The sequence below is a fragment of the Tauraco erythrolophus genome, chromosome 11, assembly GCF_009769465.1.
Source record: "Tauraco erythrolophus isolate bTauEry1 chromosome 11, bTauEry1.pri, whole genome shotgun sequence".
NCBI classification, from domain to species: domain Eukaryota; kingdom Metazoa; phylum Chordata; class Aves; order Musophagiformes; family Musophagidae; genus Tauraco; species Tauraco erythrolophus.
This window is the reverse complement of record NC_141475.1, coordinates 20,296,789-20,319,490: the sequence shown is the minus strand read 5'-3', so window position 1 is coordinate 20,319,490 and position 22,702 is coordinate 20,296,789. Positions and strand designations below refer to the sequence as shown.

General features: G+C 43.2%; 1 protein-coding gene across 2 annotated transcripts; it reads right to left on the bottom strand.

The window, feature by feature from the left end:
• Nucleotides 1–6,515: 6,515 nt before the first annotated feature.
• On the bottom strand, nt 6,516–22,346 carry LAMP3 (lysosome associated membrane protein 3). Of its 2 annotated transcripts, none has more exons than XM_009991375.2 (6): nt 22,301–22,346; nt 16,978–17,771; nt 15,499–15,621; nt 12,006–12,063; nt 10,610–10,777; nt 6,516–6,887 (listed from the first exon to the last, which is right to left on the bottom strand). In XM_009991375.2, the coding sequence occupies exons 1-6, from the start codon at nt 22,344–22,346 to the stop codon at nt 6,748–6,750; spliced, it is 1,329 nt and encodes a 442-aa protein (XP_009989677.1). In that variant the 3' UTR covers nt 6,516–6,747. The 2 variants fall into 2 exon arrangements, with proteins under 2 accessions (XP_009989677.1, XP_086474593.1); XM_086618467.1 differs by having other exon boundaries at nt 15,499–15,618.
• Nucleotides 22,347–22,702: the final 356 nt, after the last annotated feature.

Here is a 22,702-nt window from a genome sequence, read left to right as displayed (position 1 = left end):
GTCACCTTACTAGTGAAGAGTTAACTTCATAGAAATCTTTCTCTCCTCACCCTTGTTATTTTCCTCAAATTGATGCTTTAGAAATTATTCTTTCTTTTTTCTTCTAGACACTGTGATGTAAAAACATTTCTTTAGTGAATTCCAAACCTTTGTGCTTCTGTGACAGTCCATGGTGTGACTTACAGATCGGGGGGTTTTGCCTTAAAAGGAAAAATGGTTGACTGTTCCTCCATCTGCCCTTAAACCTTGCCAAGAAAGAGAGAATTTTGAGACATCCAGCAGCCGTCAAGGGTCTGCTTCAGACACACACACCCCCCGGCAATGAACATGCAGAAGGCCCCCTATAAATCCTAGTTCATCAGCTGAGATGCATCTCCCAAGTGTGTATTTACCAGCCCAGCTTCTGAAACTGACATGAACAAGCCAGGAACCTTGTCCACTAAATAGGTGTATCACTTAGGCGAACCTGGCACCAAATTTAATATTGTACCAGGCCAAGCAAGCGCAAAAGAGCAGAGCACGCTGCCCCTGCTCTCCTGGCAGCCCTGCTTTTCTGCTGAAGGGCAAATCAAGGGGCTTGCGAAGTTTCCCCCTTGTGACCTGTAGCTGTTAAAGCATCCATCATGTAGGAATGTGCACCGACACTAGAAATGGTAACAGCAAGTGAATCGTAATTCTGGTATTTTATCACTGAGGGAAGTTACTTTCTTTCTGCTGCCCTCACTAGCACTTCTCTAACAGAAAAGTTCCTCAATCAGCTGCTGGCAGCAGAGAGATAGGGTTTTTATCCCCATCTTTACCGTGTCTTCTGCTTTCCTGCAATCCACCTAACAACCTTTGCTTCTTTAGCCACGAAGAGCGAAACATGTTAGACTCTTTCGGCCATTTCAGAACCTTATCTTGCTCACCACAGAGAAGGCAGTATCCCGTTCCCCCGTCTGCCTGCCCACCCCTCTCTTTCCTAGCCAACAACCTCCCAGCAGTGGCCTCAGAGGCATTACCGGAGCCTGTGCCGAAAACAGCATCTGGCTGCAGTTATTAGCCAAACACCGATCTAGATAGATTTGGTTTCAAGTTTCTCTGATGAATCTTCATAGACGAAGCTGAAGAACTTTTGTGTGCCTCCTTTTGATGAGAAATTTACCTCATGCAATTATCCCCCAGTTACAACATTTTAAGCTGTCTGTTGACGTGACAAACAGCAAAACCACAGCAAAGTCACATAGAATCATAGACTGGTTTCAGTTGGAAGAGACCTTTACAGATCATCTAGTACAATCCCCATCCTTTGGGGAATTCCTTTGACTAACACAGAAACTGTTGAATTCTTGAGTTTCTGTGTGGTATTTTCTAAGCTATTTATTTCCTCCAGTTTCCATAACTACACACTGAAAGGATGCATTCTCCTCAGAAGACTGTTACCATAATTCCTAAGATTATTATCTGTGAAAGCAGTTTAAACATGAAGTAACAAGCATCCATTACATCTGCTATGAGTTATGGTCTGTGTTTATTGGATCAATAGGAAACAAAAAGACCTAGTTGTGTAAAGAAACATTGTGAACTCAGATACTCTGGAAGTTGTGGGGAGTTTAACAGAAAACTGCTTAATATTTGCAATACTTTTGTGGGTTTTTTGTAATTCTGATGAAACAAAGATAGAAAAGTCCAGATGAGCTGCCCACGCCACAGAAGAAATCATTGTCAAAGTTATGGTTAGGATATAAGCATAACTGTGTCTCTTGTTTCCAGAGCCCATGCAACCCTGCCTGTTTGTTAGATTGTACTTGTGTTTTAAACAGTTTAGGTGAAACAGCACTCAAGAGATAAAACAACTGCACAGCAATGCACACTTCAATGACTAAATACAACCTTTATTATAGAAACACCAATAATAGAAAAATAAAAAGCATATCTTACTTCTCATAGCAAATTAATTTTTAGCAACCACTTATTATAGCAAGCTAGAAGTGATCAACAAAATCATCTTCATACACTCAAGAAGCTAACCTACATCTCCCTTCCTCTTTCAACCAGAAATAACAGCTGTTTTTTTTAATTTGACTTTGTTTGTCCATCAGAGAGCAAAAAGGACTGAAAAAAAAAAAATCTTGCTTTATAAACTCTTTAGCGATTTGGCTAAGTATGACATGATCATGCTCATGGGATGCCCTTGTGTGTACCTTGGGTCTGCAAGAGATCATAGTGAATGGTCTGGGGTAAGAGCTGCAGCAGAGCATCAGGGAGCTGTAGGGATGTGCTCACCTCCTAGTATCTGAGAGTGGCCCCACTATATCCTGACCAGCACACACTTGCAAGCAAGTTAAGCATAGCTTCCCTGATAGGATGCATCATGTCATCATGATCAGTATCTTCTGTTTTGGGGACGGGTTGATCTGAGCCCACAACTAGGGGAAAAAGTGAGCTGGGGCTGCTGAGACCAACATTGGTGGTTGCTCTGGGACCCAGTTGCCACCTTGCCCCCTCCCGCAGAAGACTGTGCTCTCCTCTCAGCTCTCTGGGTGCATGGCCTCATGCTGACCATATGAAGGTTTTTGGCATGCAGATTCTTCAGGCACTTTAGTTGGTAAATCCCTGTCCCAAGGAGCGAGCAGGTTGCTGAAAAAGAGTCTGACTACAGCAAAGAGCAGCCTTGGAAGGGAAGTGATCTGCCAGGCTTAGAAAATCCTATTTTCATTTACATCCATACCGACAGAAAGTGAAGAAACTGTGCCACTGCTGCCCATTATGGTATCGCTATTATGGCCACCTGGTGCAGAACTCATTTATCATAAGAGCCTCTTCTTTGTATGGTGCTCCTTTAGGGACTTTTTGCTCAAAATGTTTCCTCGGACAAGATGTTTGAAAGAGAAAGTCTGCCAACCAAGACCAATTCACCTATAGAGTCTTCCCACTGGGAGGAGGACCTCAAAGCAACTCCATTAGACAAAAAAGCATCAGCCAAATATCTACCTAAATTCTGGCAGAAAGTAAATAACAGGCATCAGCTCTAAAAGCTGCACATGACAACTCGGGGAGCAGCTGGGCTGTCTGGTTGCAATTCAATGTTAAATTCAGAGAGGCAGCACTCCCTGCTACGCTGGCATGCCAACACGCATCCCTGCTGCAGGCTGCTCGTCTTTTGTGGTCAGGGAAGGAGGTGATGGCATCCAGGCTGGGCTGCAGGTAGGAGAAAGGTTGCACTTAGGGGTTGGGATCTCCTGATGCAGTAAGGAGTTCTCCAATGGATCCTCTGCCACTGTAAAGTACTAACTCCATTGGATTCAGTTTGCTGCATGTTGGCAGCATTTCACAGGAGCTTTCAATTGTTTCATTGGTTTGTACCACGTGCACTTCATCTGTGCCGGTTAGAGCAAGCCCAGAGCATTATTCTTGTAGAAAGGGCAGTATGCAGCTTCATAAAAACAGCAAGGAAAGAATAGCAATGAAAAGCATGAGAACAAATCAGGTAAACCTGAATCCAAAGATAGTTCAATACCAACAGTTTGATTGACTGTAGAAAGAAAAAAGTAGAGGGAAAAAATTAACTTTGCGTCATCAGTAAAAATGCCAGAGGGTGTCAAAAGATTAAACACAGAATTATCAGTCATTAAGGACAGTTTTCTTTCCTCATGTTGATATCAAACGTTGAAAGACTGAATACTAACATAAAGAGATTTTTCAGTATAGAACATAACAAGAAAATGCTATATGCATATCAGTAGAAGTAACAAACTGTACAGATGGTGCAACCTCGCAATCCAAAGAACATGTGAAACAGGACTTAGTTTTGAATGGGAAAGACATCTATTGACCACTAGTCAAAACAGCTGATCATGTGCGGGGCTGAGCTTTTTAGGCACTGTTTGTTGTTAAAATGTCCACACGAAAGAGTTTGGGTCAGTAACATCACTATCGCACACTTATGCTCATTTTCAAATGGAAGCTCTTGCATACATATATTTACCTTCCCTGCTGGACACCTCATCAATTCTCTTATTTAAAAAAAATGAATTCCTTTAATCAAGTATAAAAATCTACTTTCTAAACAACAGATTAATAGTATTAACTAACCCTGAGAACTAGAGGGATCTTACTCACCCAGGGGCCTGAGCTGAGTTCAGTGTGCTGCTTGCCCACTAAGCGGGGGAATGGAGAAAGGGCGAAAATAAGCTAAAGTTCGCTAAGCAATATTGACAGAGCTGGAGCCTTTTACAAAATAATGATCGAAACACTCAAATTTCAGTTTGAGTATTCAACTGAATACAGTTCAAATCACTGTGTCTGTATTAAAGGTTTGAAAGTTTGGTATTGTTTCTTGTGCTACTTCACCTTACAATCGTATTCACCTGCCTCCCTTGCTTGCAGCTGGTTCTGACTTCTGTCTTACGCTTCTCGAAGCACAAGAGTGCTTCAAAATTGTCTTTATCTTTCTTATTTATTGGTTCACACAGACTCAAAGCGAACATTTCTGGAGACTGTTAATTACATCCACAGCTACGTATTATATGTCGATTATGGAAGAGTATGACCATGTTTCTACTTGACACAGACCAGCATCTTCTAGTAATGCATGGAATGGAAGGATTTCTTTTCTTTCTTGTTTTAAATAAGTAAAATCTCAATGGTTAAATACTAGTAAAACATCAAAACTATTTTAAAAATACTTAAGGGAAATTAAACTCACAGATATTATCATCAGTTTTACCCAGTGAAAATCCAGTGAGGTCCCATCACCACTCAGGATTTGGGCCATTACTAATCTGAATGAAATTATCTCCCAGCATTTCTATTTTGTTTAGATCCAGATGAAACCAACAACAAGGAGTTTTTGCAGATTACTTCAGTCTTTTGTTTAATGGGTGCTGTTCCACAGTCCTTTTCCAGGCAAAACTGTTATTGGCAGAATTTGTCACTCTAACTCCTAAGGGGGAAAGTGTGCTCTTATTTAATTTTATTTTCTCTTTTGTGAATGTTTTTATATATAATTTCTTATAATTTTGATGTTGTTTGCTGCAGTGAACAGATTTGTATGCAGTGTGTGCACATGTGAGCATGTGCACATTTGTGCATATGTTTAGCTTTGTAAATCTTCTGTGACAAGGAGATTTTCCTTGTCACAACAAAGAACATTAGCTGAACTTAATCTCAAAAGCAATTACTACTGTCATGCCTTCATCATTGGTTTAAGGGCATGAAACAGCCTACAGTGTTGCAATTAATGTGCTTTAAAGCAACTCCAGATTATTTCCATACGAAAATCCAGCTGCAAGCACGCTGGATAGCATTCACTTTTGGGCAGAGAGTTTGTCCAAGGCCTGTGCAAGCTTCTAGTTCGCACAGAAGCCTTTAACATACAGTGTCAGTGGATTTCCATTTCCTGATGGACCTTGTGCAGCTCTGCCACAATGGTGGCCACTTAATCCCCGGCATTTTTGGTCAGCAGAATCTTCCCGGATTAAGAGAGATCACAGTGCTGCCATCTGAGTAGTGGGACAGTTATTGGTAACAGTTGCTGTAACAGGTCCCTGCCTGAATAGGAAGTGGGTGATCCATGAGCTCTCATAAAACCACAAAATATTAAGCTCCTTGAATTTATGAAGCAAATTCACCCCAGGCTCCATCTATTGCACCAGCATCCTTAGCACCAGTCCATGCGTCACAGTGCTTTCAGACCCTCATGTTACAGCTTTCTGCACGCTGTGTTGCCAACATGTGGCAAAAGGATGCTGTGCCTTGAGCACTGGTTGACAAGTGGAATAGCTTGGCCTGGCGTGGAAGATGGATGGAGTTACTGCCTCCAAATGCCTGCCCTCAGCTGCCGGTCAATCAGCTCCTGAATTGTGCAGTTTGCAGAATAACACTTCAGGATAAATTTACCAAAGTCAGATTGCTCTAATGTACTGTGCTTTATGAGGCTGCACTTCAAGAATCGTTGGTAAGAAGCTCAGACATCTTTGCAGCAGGGCTGAGACAAGCAATGACAAGTGATAATTTTGGCACATACTGGTCAGGCAGACCCCGTACGACCTCAGTTGGGTAATCTTGTCTTATCTGCATACAGAGTCACTGAAAACTAGAAAATTTTCTAAAAATACTGCCTCCAGAGCCAGAGTCACATATTACCACTGTGTTCTTCTGAAGTGTTTAGTAGAAAAAACAACAATTTATGAAATGTAACCCTGATATTTACAGGATGAGTGGGAACTTGCTTATGAATGGAAGTCACACTCACACTTGCCTGAGACTTCAGCACACTCAGTGTTCCCACAAGGCTTTCACTGAGCTCTGATTTAAGAGGGGTGTCTGTAGCTGTGGACCTCTGGTTTATTCACTTCAAGGTTTATCATTGGACTCATCTATTTTAATAAATCCAAACGTCATCTTTAAGAAACCTGATGGATTTTCTGGGGGATAGTGATCCTGCCTACTTTAAGCTATTTTTAGGCATCTGACTTAGGTGGTGCATGAATTGCCTCCTTTGTTGGTAATATAAAGAATTTAGGCTCCTCACTTTGGTCCTCTGGACTACATCTAAATTAGATGCTAAGAATAGCCTGAAGTAGACGGTGTGAGTTCTCTCCTTCCCATCTTAAAGAAATCACTTCCAGAAATATTCATTAGCTTTAAACATATGGTGTCATCCCACTTAAAAATATGTCATCAGGGCAGTGAGATTGCCAGGTAGAAGCTAAAGAGCCTGTGACTTCTCTACTTGCTACATACATTTGGAAGTACAAGGGCACCTCAGATACGTTCGTATCCTCTATGCGGCTTTCTTCTGGAAATCAGGAACGTGGCAAACACAATGACAAACAATCCCAGGATACTCAGGCCCACCACGATGGGAGCTGCTTTGCTGTTTTTATCAGGAAAACATTCTTCTTCTGAAAGTAAAAGGAGATCAGAGAACGTGTTATAGCAGAACACCATACTCCTAAACTGTCCGTCTATATTCCAGAAAAGTCGGGAAATACAAGCTAGAAGTTCTCAAAACCTTGTTGTTTTTTTGTTTGTTTGTTTTTTCCCCTTTCTTTTTCCTGAATTATACCTAATACATTTTTATCTGTAGTGTGTCTTGTATCAAGAAAACAGTACTTGCCTCCTTCAAAATAGCTACATGCTTCACTGGAGAATGACTCTGCTCTTTCATGTCCACAGTAATTGTTTTACCATCAAGATGAGTACATACACAGTAGGAGGCGTTCTTGCTGATAGCAGATGTGGAGCATGACACTGCAAAGTGCAAGTGTGAAAATAAAGAGCAATGCCTATCCTGCATGGACAAACACTGCTCCTATATGGCATCTAATTGCTTCTGCCCAGTAAAAAGGATCAGGCCAGAGAAGGGAGCCCATAGTCCAGCACATCATTAGCACAGCAAGAATCCTAGTTAAGCCAGTGTTTCCTAAGAAAAATCAAATTCTAATTGTTCTCGGTGTTTAATTCAGAATGTTTGTGGATATTGTGGCTAACTCAGAACATCAAGAGATTAGGAAGGCAGAAGCCTTGGACTTAATCCAGGGGGTTGCTTTAGCAGTACCATTGTAATTTTTTTGTACATATGATGATGTTCAGAAAAAAGGTTTTGACACAAATAGCATCTTTTAAGAACCATGCAAAGATATATTTACACCAAACATACCTCTTAGCTACAGAGGGGGCAAATCCTGACTTCCTCAGCCAGTCCCTACTCAAATGAATATTCAAGTCATCCTCTGATCAAAAGGAAACTCATTACTTAAAAATGAACTTCCAGATTGGGGTAAATTGGCGCCTTTCCTATGGAGAAACTGCACCATCTGGGTCACTGACATAAATGGAATATTTACCCAAGTAACAATGGCAGGATCAGTCTCAAATTCACAATACAAGAAGTGTAGCCCTGGGAGTGAAGGCGAGGTCTGGGAATGATCACTAATGTGTTCTCCCAGAATGGGATCAGATCTGTATCTTTCATCTGATCTGTAGGAACGGTCCTTCCTTGAGCTCCAGGGAAAGACCTCTAGCATGATGCTTTGAGTGGCACCTGAGTAGCAAACTATCCTCTAAGTAGGGTAGCTTGATCAGCTAAACCCCACCATATATCCCAGCTCGGCAGTGAATCCAGTTTATACCCGGAGTATGAGGGAGATCCAACACCCTCTGCCCCTTTCATTCCCCGTGGCTAGTCCAAGGCAGATTTCAACAGTGCTCTAAGACAAAAGCCTCTGTTGTTATTGTCTGATTCTGATGACTATGCTGGCACAGATTGTAGCTTATCTTGGGCTTTCCCCAATGGGAATCTTTACGCCGATGGTGGGCAGTTAGCCCAGGGAGCATGTGGAGTGCATGACATTGTGTCACACAGCTCCAGAAACTCCAACATGGCTCTCCCCAGAATTTGACCCTCTTCTCCTCTGATCCCGATGGTGATTTCATGTGATGCAATGCCACAAAGCCAAAGGCATCAGCATTCTGCTAGATGCTGCCTTTTAAAAGCTTTGTCTGGTTAACGTAACCTGCTGTTAAGGAAGTGAGCTGAAAAGTATTTGCATTTCAGTATTGCAAAAGCCAGAGATGTTTCAATTGGCCATTTGGCTTTGACGAAACCCTGGGCTGTGGACTCTAGGAATTGTTTCTGATACACTGAAGTGCAGTTCAGAAGACACTTTTACAATGTTCCAGACTCAAACAGGCCAAGCTATTGATGTGACTCTGCTGCAGTCTGTACAAAATTGTAAAGAACTTCAAACCAATGATCATTAGTGTTTTCTTTTTCTTCCCCTTTTAAAGATGAGCAAATTAAGAGCAACAGAAGTGAAACTATCAGTCTCAAGAAACCTGAGGGGAAGAGGCTGATGATGTGTATAGAGTCATTCCTTCATTGGGGATTTTGTCTTTCAAAATCTGCATACACAGCAGAGGTACGTAACAGTTTTCATAACTACTACATGGCCACTGGGGGATTATTTCACAGGTGGTAGCTGCCTTCTCAGCCCTTTGATTAAGAGCAAAACTGATTTAATTTTTTATATGGTATTGGTTAGCAGAGATTAGCCTGACCTTGGAGGGGTGGGACAGAGGGAGTCTTTTTGAGCTCTGTCTCTGCTAGAGGTCAGGCCATACCAAAAGTCATAGCTGAACTCACGCATTGTACAAATTTGAATGGGAATGTGGGGACCAGATGAGATCCCATGAGTTGTTCCAGCTCAGTGTTATCCCATGAAAAAAATCTTCACAAGAATGAAAGCACAGATTGGATTCTCAGTGTGGCTTTTAAGAATTTAAAGAAAAGTATGCAAAAAAATGTCCATGTCTCAGAAAAGCCCCAAATGTTTTTTCCCATTATGTTCCTTTTAGAATAAGAAAGGCAGCCAAAATGGTGAATGAACAAAAGGAGAATCAGTCAAACAGAGCCAAACTGACTCAAAAGACAGATCTAAAGTAAAAAAAAAGAAAACAGGGGCAATATTTTGTAAGCATGCAGAAGGTCAAATGTCAGAAGAAGGGAATGTTTTATTGGTGCATGTGAAGGGCTGGAGAGCTGATAAGCCCATCTGTCCACCTGAGTTCTTGTATGGAAACACCTTGAGAGGAAGACACAGAAATGTGAAGATGTACAATTTGAAAGAGACCACAGGGTTCCATCTATTTCACTTCTTTGCTTTTAGTAGGATCTTTCATGCATCTCATAGAAGTAAGGCAGTAGACCATGAGAGTGTCCATACTGGGACATGGGAGCTTCCTGGTGCACTCAGCAGTCCTAGACCCCGCAGCCTGGCCAGGTCCTGGCTGCATAAGAAACAAGGATGATAACATCTCATTCCCCTCTGGAAGGAACCCCAGCTGTGGGTGTAGGGAAGAAGAGGATGAGAAGAGAGAATGAGTACATTCTTCAGTGTGGGCAACCCAGAGACCATTACTGGTCAATACTGGTCCATCTCTGTCTTTTACTAAGCTCCATGGTTGCCTCTTTGTGGCTGTACTCAAGAAAAGACAAATTGCAGAGACGAGCATCACATTTAATTCTGAAACTGGAAGCATACCAATCATGCTCCTCCTCAGGAGTGTAATTCATCATGTCTAGACACAGCTTCTCTGAGAGCATCATCCTACATTCACAAATATCCCTTATTAGTTGGCAGTTTTGCTGCTGCAGCTGTGGGACATCATGAGTGTCAAGAGCCTTTCAAAATAGCTAAAATCTGACTATATTGAGAACATGACCTTGAACTGAACTGTACATATTAGGGGTTGGTGCAATGCAATGGTGGTGAACACACCTCCACTTGCTCTGGGAGAAATGAGAGAGGAATAAAATTGTGGCTGTAGAGTTGAACGTTTTTAATGAGAAGGTGAAACAGAAGGTACTGAATGCAGGAGGGAAAGATACTTTTCCATCTTCCACAGGTATTAGCACTGTGTTGAAAATGACTCAGAAAAAGGTGAAAATACAGCAATAGGGAGGTTATATTATTCGGGAACTATTACAAAGCTGTGATTGTGCTATAGGTGTAACAGGATCACCGCACGTGTATGGTTATAGTCTAACAGATTATACCCACCAGGCTACCAGAGTGCTGACTTGTAGATCTCGGAAGGGTGGAAAAAGTGTCTTTCTACTTACCTTTTCCAAACTGGTTACCAACAATATCAAACGCCTGCAGCTGCATATTAACGAGGAGTAGCTGGAAGTTCTTCTCCAAGCCAAAGATTTGCTTGCTGGCACACTTAAAGGAATTCCCCAGCTTTGTTGTAAACAGTTTCTCATGTATGGCTGCATAGTAAATCATACCTGGAGGCCATAAAGAGAGATTCAGTAATCTTTATCTTAGAAAATATATGGGCTTGCTCACTGCAAAAATACTGCTGGTGGACTCTGAAATGGCAACATCTGGCAGAGAGGCAGTAATGAACAGCCAGGGATAGCGGTGTCTCTTGCCAGCACCACTGTGGAGGACTCAAAGTATATTTGAGGATTTTAAAGTTTATGATTAAGCTGATTAGTTTCTATTTGCTGCAATTCGCACTTAGCAACGCCCAGGAAAACTCTGGTAATTTAGACTGAGAACATCCCTAGGAGACAGGTCCTCTGGATCAGCTCTTCTTTCACTTTAATTGCTGTAGATCAGAACAGGCTCCACTTGAGTTAATGAAAGTGCTCATCAGTGAGAAGAAAAATAGGCACTGAGCTTCCAAAAAGCTCCTGATTTGTTTGTTTGTTTTTTTTTTTCTTTCAGGGACAAATTCAATCCAAATACTTACGGGTAACAAATGGAGAAGCAGCATAATATAGTCATTAACCTGTAACAGATTTTATATGTTGGGAAGAATTTTTGCAAAATTAATATCAGAAAAAATCTGAAGTGATGGCTCAGAATTCATCTCTCTGATCTAAATGTTCTCCTAGCATTTCTTGAGAGGTAGCATCTGGAGTAGCTCCTGACTGTTCAAAAGGCAGGAAGCAGGGCTGTATAAGAAAAAAAAATTCGATCGCTAGAGAAGAGCACAGAGAAGGTCTAGGATTTCAGGATGGTTTTAAGAACCTCAGCCTGTCCAGGTCTTATTTTTGCCAAACCAAAATGTCAGACACGCCTCCTCTCCATATTGGTGTATTTGAAATCTGGATTCAGCTCTGCATTTCTGTGATTCAGATACTGTATTTAGTTTGCATATTAGACTGGAAAGATGTATGCAACTGAACTGGAGTCACAGATTTTTTGTGTATTTGCAGATAAAAACTTTGAGGATTGTTTTAAATTTAGTTTTGAAGTAATCTCTATTCTGAAAGAGTAATGAAAGGCAGGGAAAGTTTGGAGGACAAAAAGAAAATTGAACAGTACTCATGAAACTGCAGCCCAATTCCTTCTCTTCCATTTTCATGCCATAAGATTTAGATGAATGACACGTTTAAAGCCTGATGAAATATACAATTTGCAAAATTCAGTATTTTAAAGATCTGAAAGCCAATCCCACACGCAGAACAGTTTGAGATGAATTTAAAACAGTATAAAATCACTGACCTTCAGAAGATAACTGTAATCTGGTCTCAATTTTACTGACACAGTACGTTGGAGCTTGCTGCAAAAGAAGATACGTCTTTATTCATAATATATCCTGATATTTGTGAAAACAATATGGTTCACCACAGCAAAATGGTAATGAAAAATTTCCCAAAGAAACACATTTTAAAACATCACCTTCAAGATCCAAGAACCAGCTTGCCTGGATGTATTACTTTTTGTTTTCCAAATCACTCCATCTACTGGGTAAGAAGCTGGTGTAATGCAGCAATCTCAGCTACATCACCAATTCTGCTCAGTTCCGTGAACCTGGACCATGCCGGTGTGATTTTGCACACACTGCTCAAGCTAGATGTTTGTGTGATACTTGAGGTAACCAAAAGCAGGAGGAAGTTTAGCAAATATTATACCTTGCACAAATTAACAGGCATGTGGTAAGGCCAATTTGTTTTTATTTACCTGTTCTGCTTTCACTGATAGTCCCTAGAGTGCTCTCATGAGTAATCCTGCACTGAATTCATCCATGCTGACCTGCAGTCTGACTGCTTGCAGGACCTAAGCCGACACCTTTAGAAGTACTCAGGACTCTGCATTTAATGCATAGATGCCCTTTGTGTGAGCAGACTGCAGAAAGCAGCCGTGCTTCTGTGTTCATCGTTTTGAGCTGGGAGAGGTCATCAACATGCTGGGAGCCGGGAGCTCATCTCATGCTAGTAACCCTCATTTCCTATTTTGTCTGCCAACAGCAGTCACTATACATGAGGAAACAGCAACCTGAATGTGTCTGGGTAGGGGAGAAATAACTGTTCTTTCCATCCTGCAGACACTGTTGATGCTGACAGACTGCTGACATGGAAAGCACCTGGTACAACAGCACAGAGCAAAATTTCTAGCTGACTGTCCTGCCTGCATGTGCCCTAAAACCCTAGTGCAACCCCAACACTGTCCTCCCCAGGACTGCCACAGGTGAGAGCCAGCCCTAGGAACTTTTCTCTGGTAGCAGTGTTGGAGTATAATGTGAGTCTTTATGTAGCAGCCCTGCTATTAATTTTAATTCCAGCTGTGAGCACACAGGGACCGGTGAGTGCAGCTATTGGATAAACGGCAGCAGACATGAATGTCTCCTGTGCAGCCAGTTTTAACGTTATGCAGTTTAAAAGCTGGTAGGATGGATTGGATTTCTTTAAGAAAGAAATACACCAGAGAAGAGGTTCTCAGCATTGTTCCTACTTAAAGACATAAATAGGTCAAATATATTTTTTTTGGTGCGGTGCTAAGTTCTGTTTTTGGCCACAGTTAGTAAGTTTGCTTGGGGAAAACACCTGCTCCTACTTCATGTCTTGTGGGCTGGTTACAAAACTTCCTTTTTTCAAGTTCTTTGCAAAAGGCAACTGGTAGCAGTGGGTACTGGGCCAGTCGCTCACCTCCCACCGTCCCACACTGGCACCGCAGGCCCAGGCCCTGATCCAGCTCCTCTTTCACTGGTGCAAATCAGAAGTGCCACTGCTGGAGCACTCCTGGTTCAAAGCAGTTAGAGAGGCTGTGGGGGCCAAACATATAAAAAAACAGGAGCAAAATGATTTCTTATTAACCTGCGTTTCAAAGAAGTCTAAGCCAAGCCCTGCTATGCTCTTGACGCTTATCTTTAAGTGAAGGGCAGATTGCCCAACGCAGTGCCGATAACCACCTTTTTCAGGGCAAGACAGGTCAAGTACCTCCTAAAGGTTCACATCACTCTCCTTAGCACTGCTACAAGCTGGGGCTTTCATGGGTACTTGCATCACCAGACATTTTCTAAGGATCCTTGTAACACAGAAAATGCTCCCCTTGTTGCAGGAAGCATACGTTTAAAGCAAACACTCACAGCCTGAACTGATCCTTTGTTTTAAAACAGCTCCTTGTTTTTTTTATCTCACTTTTTCTCTGTAGCTTTTAGAAAACTTTCTGCCATAAACTAGAATCAATATGGTTATTAATTGAAATCTTTTGTCTTCTCAGCATTAATGACTCAGGTGGGGTATAATTTGCTGTCACCTCTTGGATTTTCTATGGAAATGTATCAAATTTCCAAGGCCCTGCTGGCCCCCAGTTGAACAGACGATGACGGTTGATTAATCATTTGTATTTTTCTTAATTGTCACTAATTTGAGCATAGAACCAGGCTGCAACATTGATACTTTGGCTTGATTAATTGAAGGACACAGATCAGCAGTGATGGTCAGATGCATCTCTAAACTGCTGTAGAGCTCCGGACACAGCCTTAACATGTGTTGCACTCAGAGCTTGATGAGATCCAACCCATGCCATATTCCTCCCTGGCCATTTATGACTTAATATACAGCACAAATTTCTGTCTTTAGCCCTGCTGGCATCACCACCCAGCCCTTAGTAGCTTCCAGAGAAATAGTACCGCATGCTGACTCCCAAAATGTGTAAATGGTGTAAATGCCAGAGGAAGAGAGAGGATGGCTGCACTCAGCAGTTTTCTCCTGTGGTTATAATATCAGCAGCACTCTTGTTAGCTTACGTTAAAGCCTCGTCCATGTATGATGTGGTCCCAGCAGGGAACACGGTACCGATAGACACAATGTCGAAAAGAAAGCTCATTTTCCCACTCTGTAAGGAGGGCCTCTCTCTTGCCCAAGTTTCTGTGTGTACTTACAAGTGTCCCTGGTGTGGTGCGTTTTAAGGGCACTTATCTACAATTTTGTTGTTGTAGTTCACTTGTTTGGAATTTTCCACTCAGAAATTGATGAAATTAGGCCCCTTCAGCTGTGGATGGACCGTGGCTCCTGGGCACTTGTAACTGCACAGGCTGCCCTTTGGATTTAACAACCACAGCTGGCTTTTGGCTGGGCAGACCTGGCATTTACAGAAAGCAACTGAGTAACCTCACCTGCATTCAGGTGGTCCCTGAGACACCATTTCGTAAGAGCAACTTGACAGTGTGAGTCAGAGCTCCGGGCACACACACCTTGTTCCTGTGCAGGGGCTCCAGTCCCAAACCCATTCCCTCTGTCCTGCTCCAATGCAAACAGCAGAGCTGGCCTTCACCCCAACTAGATTTTTACCTATGTGAAAATGAGATTCAGATTTTGCTTGAGCCTATTTCTAGACCTTCTGTTGCTAGATGGGTAGTTTTAACGCTGTTGTCTAGCGTTTTCTATCAAGTATGGCAAGGCACTGTACTTACCCTTCATTGTGCATACAAACCTTTCCAAATGGAAGGTTCAAATAGACAAGACCTGATATAACGTTGATGTTAGCCCTGTTCTGAGCAGGGGGTTGGACCACGTGGCCTCCAAAGGTCTTTTCCCACCTGAATTAGTCCATGATTCTATGATTCTAGCCTCTTGGGAAGGACATATACAGGTGGAACAGTAGCATAGAGATGGATGAAATGCCTTTTCCCAGATCACATGCTGGATGAAAGGCAGCCTAAGTTCCAGCTCCCCAGTCCTAAACACTCCTTCCTTCTAAATGCAACAATTACCTTTAAAAAGAAGAAGTTTATAAACCCTCCACTGAAAGTTATGTTCAGCTGAGACTGCACTGTGCCACAGCTTCCAGATATCTGTGTTGCATTGGGGTTGACAGCCATGTACTCCATCTGCTTCTGTGGAGAGAAAAGACATTGCAGGGCTGCTGATGAATCACAGAATGTGATGAAGAGGACAGGAAAAATTAACATGAAACACACAGAAATTTATAGCTGGTTTTTGGGTGGGTTGTTTTTCAGACAGGCTCCATGTGGCCAAATGAAGAGGCCAGTGGCAGCCTAATTGCTGGCTGCTGGGGTCATTCCCTGCTCCTAAACGAGCACTAGCACTTGTCTGACACAGCACTGAGCTGTTCCAGTTGTTAAATTGGCAGAAAATAATCGTTTTCTGCTCATTCAGTGAACTGATATGATTCAGGGCAGGGGCAGATGAGCACCAGTGGTAATTTAAAAAGAGGGAGCATTGGGAACTTGTGCCTGAAGGCAGAGGAACGATAAAGACAGAGGTAGGCAGGGGCTGGATTGGCTTCGACATATGTTGCTCCTCATATCATCCCAGCCTTCTCATCGTGTCCCCCACAGTTCATCCCTAGCATCAGCCAACCTAGGCTGTAATCTGAAAGGAGAGCTCTGGGGCCCTGAATACGCAGTTCAGCTCCTTCAGTCTTATCTCAAGCACACCTCACTTTCATAATAAACACCTCGCTGTGGTCTGGTGAGGTTGGGGATAATGCTCCTTGCCTGGCTTCTGCCAGGACAAGGGAGGAAAATTACCTTCACCAACATGAGATACTCATCCCATGTTTGAAATATTCAGACTCCAGGCAAGAATATTTGGATTTGTCATGGGGATGGCCCAAGGTGTATGAACTCTAGAGCCTGAGGATGTAATCCCACATATTCTATTAATGGAAGTTACAAAATCTCAATTCTGAGGGACATAATCACCATCTCAGGATTTATGACATCTCTTGCTGAATCATTCACAGAGGATCATTGCTAGGAGAGGGTACCAGCTCTCCTGCTCTGGTCCAGCCTGGCAGTTCCTGTGATCCTAAAATCTCCACATGTCAGCGTCAAGACAACCCGCCTCTGAATCCATGTCTGTGAATTGATAATTTCTTGCTTTCATTGCAACTTGCAGTGTCAAGCCCTTCACTGAAGTAAATTCAGATTTTATCTAGTCTGCCATTCCGGGAAACACAAACGACACTGAAGCCTGACCTACGCTCTCAAGTATTGCTACCACAGATACATCGCTGAAATAAGAAAGCACCCGTACGTGTCATGACATCATCATCCAAAGTACAGCAGCTGAGATGCTGTGGCACAGAAAAGGCCTTGGACTGGTAGTAAACCACTTATTTTTATCATACAAGCTAACTTCTGAAAAGCACTTTGAAGGAAGAATAAATGCCAGCTAATGAAGAAACAGTTGTTACAAAGCTCAGCCTTGTAGGGCTTCCACCTCACCTTTTGTGTATTTTGAGCCATCAGTTGCAAGCCCATGACCGCTTTGATGCAGGTCCTGTTCCCATTGGAGACGGTGTATGTGCCAGTGGGGATGGAAGAAGGCTGTGGTGCAAGAGTGGGTCTCACTGTTGTCATAGTAGCTGGGATGGTCGTTTGAGTTCCTGGCCGAGTGGTGGTTGTGCTGATCATGGCTGTGGGTGTTGGACTTTTAGGCGTCATTGTCTGATTTCCTGACCCTGTGGTGGGCTTTACAGTCTGCATGGAGGTGGCTGTAGTAGTTATGGAAGTAGCTGTCATTTGTGTATTTGGCGTTGTATAATTTCTGGTTGTGTTCGTGGCTGCTGCTGTCATTTCTGTGCTTACATGTGTTGTGGATTGGTTGGCTGAGGACATAGGATGTAGGGTTGTGTTCTTCACTGCAGGTGTAACCGTTTCCATTGCCTGGGTTGTAGCCTGATCAGCTGCAGTTGTGTTCTCTGGTGATGTTGTGGACACCACTATGGGAGACGTCTGGCCAGTCACTTCTGTGGTGGTTGCTCCTGCCTGGGCTGTTGTGTGGTGGCCTGGTGCTGTTGTTACCTGATGCTGGTCTGTTGTCTGTAAAGCTGTTCCATGGCTTATGGGTGTTGTTTTAAGAGAGCCTGTGCTGTTAAAATTAACTGTGGTGCCTTGATGGGGTGAAGAATGATACAGGGAAACTGGCTGAGCAGAAGTAGCCATATAGTCGTCTAAGGATGTGGTTTCTGGAGACAGTTCAACCCCCAGGGCTACTTCATCAAAGCAGGAAGAAAATGCTGCAAAGAAACAAAGAAGTCAGTAGTCTAGAAACCTTTATGTTTAACATTTCTGTTGATACCCACAAGATAACTGCACTAATTTTGTTATCAAATGAGTGATATGATTTTGTTCTTCATTTGGCTCCAGTCAGGATAGGAGAGTGAAAGCAGACACGCTGTAGGACTATCCATAAATTTTCACCACTCCCCCAATCTTCACACCTCTGAATATACCCTTTGCAATGGAAGCACGTTGGCTCCCGGTTCCCCACACACTGCTTCTGCTGCTGAAGGAGCCAGAGGACGACAGAGATGCGAGCAGACTTTGCAAATGCCCAGTCAGCATGAGAGTTCCCTTGCAGGCAGTAGTACAGCGAGATTTGCTAGAAGAAAATTATCAAGATCTAAGGAAGGTGCAGTGGATGCCTGGGTGTAACAGGCGAAGAGGTCGTTGGTTACTTACCAACAAAGCATGGAGAAAGGGAACATTTTTTGTACGTGAAGGAAGTGAGGCAGCATTATAGTCTTATAGCGATTCATAATAGTCTGAGAAACCAGTTTGGAAGACAGAGAAATTCCAGATATTTATTTATGGTGGTGTTGTAACCATGCTCACTTGAACCCTCAAGTTCTTCCTCCTGGGATGTTCCCAAGGGGATGCTCCAAACAAGGAAAGATCAGCCCTATGAGTGATGGGCTTTCAGCAATGAGAAATAAATTTCAGGGTACAGCATCCAGGGGCTTTTTAGACGTCTTCTAAAAATAGTCAAGCACCAAAATTATGCTTCCATCTTATAACATTTACAGAAACATGTCCCTTGCAGAACTGAAAGGAAAATATCTGGCTCCTAAATGTAAACAACTAAGTGAAGGATATTGTAAATAATGAAGTGAAGAAGTTGAAAAAGTACACTGTAGAATAGATGAACGTCACAACTCTTCTGCTTGAGTCTTTGATTGTGAATATGCAACAAGACTCTGTAAAGACAAGGTCAGGCTAAAAGAAATCACACATCACTGACATAGATGTGTGTTCCTTGATGTGCATGAAGCTTCAGGTATTTTACTTCCTAAATTATCTGGAGGAGGACAGAGGCGAATTCTCCAGTTTGGAGACAGAAGAGACCCAAAAATCCAAGACAGCTCATATTCCTAGCAGTACAGCTCCACAGAGGGTGCCACAAAAGTTGTCCGAGAAGTTTACTGTAAGCTGGTTCTTCCGAATCAATTTCTCATTAATCAGTGGCAAACATTTGTGGCAGGCAGGCTGCTGAGATACAGATTTTAGGATCGATTAAGGCCAGAGACACATTCAGAGTGAAAATGGCTGAAATCTCACAAGCTCGTCTTCCTTTCATTTGTTTATGCTCACTCGGCATGAACAGAGATCTGCAACAATAGCTGAATCCACAAAATCTTACCACTTTATGATACATATAAAATAAATAAGAATAACAAAACCTACTGAGTTTTGAATCAAATTCAAGATCAAAACCAAAGAAATGAGAACAGATGTATTGATCTAAACCCATACCACTGTTTTCCCTTAAAAATGGCTAGAGAAGAGCAGAAGTGTAGAGTTATACTCCATATTCCTGAAATTGCCTGGGTTTCATGTCTGTGCTGTACAGAATATACTTATCTGCCAGTGTAGCCATTATCATCAAAGAAGTGCAACTCGATACAGTTGAAAAGCCACAAAAATCATGGGACAGATCCGTCTGATTATGAATTTTATCAGAAGGAACCTAAAAATGCTATAATTAATATGATACTTTAGCTCATTTTCTCACTTCCCCTGGACTTTACCACACCTGCAGGCAGAGCTGAAGAGCAGGTAACTTCTCTCCCTCTCTATATGCCAGTGGAAAATGAGAGCAGTTGCCATATACCAGCTATAGGTTGTTGCATCTAAGTGTATCGGCACGATAAAAAACAAAAAAGAAGAAGTTGCAATTTTCACTCTTTTTTCCCATATATGATTGCAAAACAGGTCATATTTAAATTAACACAAGCCTTTAATAGTACTTCTTAGTTTTTAGTTAACAGATTGGTTTCGATTACTGACCAGGTAACATCCTGTAGACTTGGAGAGAAACACAATTTCACTAACACTTGGATGCCACACATAGCTTTTAAGTGAAACTTCATTTTCCCCCAAAAGTCATTTGAACTGAACTATTTTCATTAGGCAAATGTTCAGCCTGACAGTCACTGAGGGGTGAAATCAGAAATGTCTTTGGGGTGGGCCATGGCTCGTGCTCACCAGGTGACCTGCTAGACCGCTCCTCCAGCCTCCCACAGCTCTCCCCAGCATTTTGTAGTCTCTGCTGGGGAGCACGGCCATGCAGCTAAACCTCTTGGTTTGGGTCATCTTCTCAAAAGGCATTTGGGCACATGAGCTCCCAGGGACGGGTAAGGATTGCTGTCCACTTGCACCTCACGGTCTTGGATCTTCTTGGATGCCTGTTGGAGGTAGTTCAGTAGCTCTGCTGAGCAGAGGGGCAGGTGGGCCCATGAGATGCCTGACCTACCATCCAACTAAAGCCTAGGAGGCTTCACCAGCTCTCCTTCAGCATTGTGGCATTGCCTCTCAGGGAGCCTGGCACAACTTGGCAAAGGAGCCGCTTGCACGGCTCTCCCCACCGCAGCCCTTTTCACGGCTCTGCCAGCAAAAGGGGCCACAGAGCAACAATGAATTGCAGCTCTGCATCCCCTCGTTAGTCTCTGTTTCTTTTTTTTATGAGGCCATCTCAAAACTTCATACGACCACCGTTTTGCTTGAGGGACACATGCTCCCTGCGGTGTTTCTTCCTGGAGCAGGGAGCTGCAATCCCCTCGTCTCACCTCGGCTTCCAAGTTGTGCATTACAAATGCCGAGGGCTGCACTTCTGCCCAGCAACTCTTTGTGCATGCAACGCTTCAGAACAAAACTCTCAGAAAAGGATCAGGGCAGCTCTCAGAAATTCACTGTCCTCAGTCTGGACCTGGAGACCCTATTTTCATGCTTTGGTGACTGGGGAGGTTCAGTTAGTGCCAGCAAAGGAACGTCACTGCTCTGCTCCCAGGCATTACAGTGGGAAGCAAAGTGCTCAGGGCCATGATCTGGCTGCAACATTTCTCAGCCTGGCATCCTGTAATGGGCTGGGTGAAAAAAACTCTTGCTGGGAATTTTTCCTCCTCTCATCTAACCAGATGCTCATGCTGCTCGACAGCCCAGCAGGTTTGTTCTCCTTTATGCTGCCCAGAAGAAATGCTCGTATTTAGCTGACTGACTTCATGTGGTCACAAAAACCTGACCCAGCTCCTACAGTCACTAAAAACTCTCTCACCAGCTCTGGCTGCTTTGGTTCAAGTTCCTGAGGAACTTGAAAAGCACCGAGATTTTCTGAGAGGTTTTGGTACTATCAGTTTCCCTCCAACACAGGAGCAATTTCTTAAACCTCCAACCCACCAGACTTTATCCCTTAACCTCTAATTATGTTTAACTCCCTATCTGCACAGAAAAACTTGACTTTGTGGCATTAATAAAACACCACAACAAATTATTAAAGGAATGATCAAAAATGGCTAAGGAGCTGAGGAAACAAGTTCTTTCTGGTCAAAAAGATCCTTGCTGACCACTGAGTTATTCGTACTACTTCTCTGTCTGATCCCGCTCTCGTTTTGTGTATATGTTTTGAGGCTACTTCACCAGGCTCTGGCTATGAAGCGGGTGTGGGAAAGCAGAGCAGATATGGCAGGAGCTGCTTGTGGTGGAGTCCCTGGGCTGCTTCCCTGCTCTCTGCACTGGGAGCAGGACAGAGGTTGTTACTTACGTGATTCCCCGTGTGCCGATGGCAACACACAGTGCAGAAATCCAGCACCCCACCAGCAAGATCAAACCTTTAGCCATTACACAGATTAAATCACGCTCTGTTCCTCTTCACCTGGCAGATTTTGTACTGCTGCGGGTGTTGAGGGATGACTTAACGTGCTGGGACACGTCCTTGGCTAGGCTGGCTCCCTAGATTTTCACAGAGCAGCATTAAGGATTGAATGGTGACTTTGATGTGGTTTGTCGTTGAGATAAGCCCCAGTCTGCCTTCCCCAAGCCCCTGCCTCGCTCTTGCTTTCCTGATCATGCTCTGCATCTTGCAACACAGACTAATGACTCAAGAAATGCTTCCTTTGTTTTTCTTCTGCTTGTCTCACTCAAGACTTTCAGTCAGTTCTGCTGGTCTGGAAAATTATTTTTAATTAAGAAAAGCAAGCGCAAAAAACCCTGCTTCTAATACTGTTTTGAGCTGACTCCATCACACAGTCAGAGTTTTTGTCACCACTGAGTGCAAGGGAAAATACACAGGAACACATCAGACTAAGTCTGTGCCAGCTGCAATTAAATGTAGTTATAGTTATTTCTTAGTAGTGGGCCTTTACTAAAAGCACCCTTGGGGCTAGCAACGAAACTGTTGAAAGTTTTCAGTCTGCTAGGCAGACTGAAAAGCAACAAAACCAGCATAGTCTGTCTTGTTTTTCTGATAGAAGTGATGGAGGATGTTACTCACCACAGGCGAAGGTCAGCAAGACGAACAGCCGTGCGCTCCTCCCCATGGCCAGCACAGCTGCAGGTTTGAGAGATGCTGCTTCTCACCGTGGAGCGGGTGGAAAGGAAATCACGGTTTCCTGGGGGTTGAAAAGTTTCACTTGATGCAGGGAGTGCTCAGTCACATGGCTGGAAAGGAGGTGGAGAGAGAGGGGGAGACCGATGCTTCTCGTCTGTAAACTACCGCAGAAGGAAATAAATGATAGTTAGGAAAGAAAGTGAAAACGGAAAGGACTGCTGGGCAACTGGGGGGAGGACAGGCTCTCACTCTGCATCTGAGACGTGGGACTCTGCGGGGCCACGTAAAGCTTCGTGCTCCTCTCTCCAGTTTTGATAACCTGGTGCAGGCTGCAGCTATACCCCG

Coding starts and splice junctions, on each gene's coding strand:
- LAMP3 (XM_009991375.2), bottom strand. CDS start 22,346: ATGGGGAGGAGCGCACGGCTGTTCGTCTTGCTGACCTTCGCCTGTG. Junction 17,772..22,300: donor CTTGCTGACCTTCGCCTGTG/GTGAGTAACATC, acceptor GTTTCTTTGCAG/CATTTTCTTCCTGCTTTGAT. Junction 15,622..16,977: donor TGGCTCAAAATACACAAAAG/GTGAGGTGGAAG, acceptor TTCTCTCCACAG/AAGCAGATGGAGTACATGGC.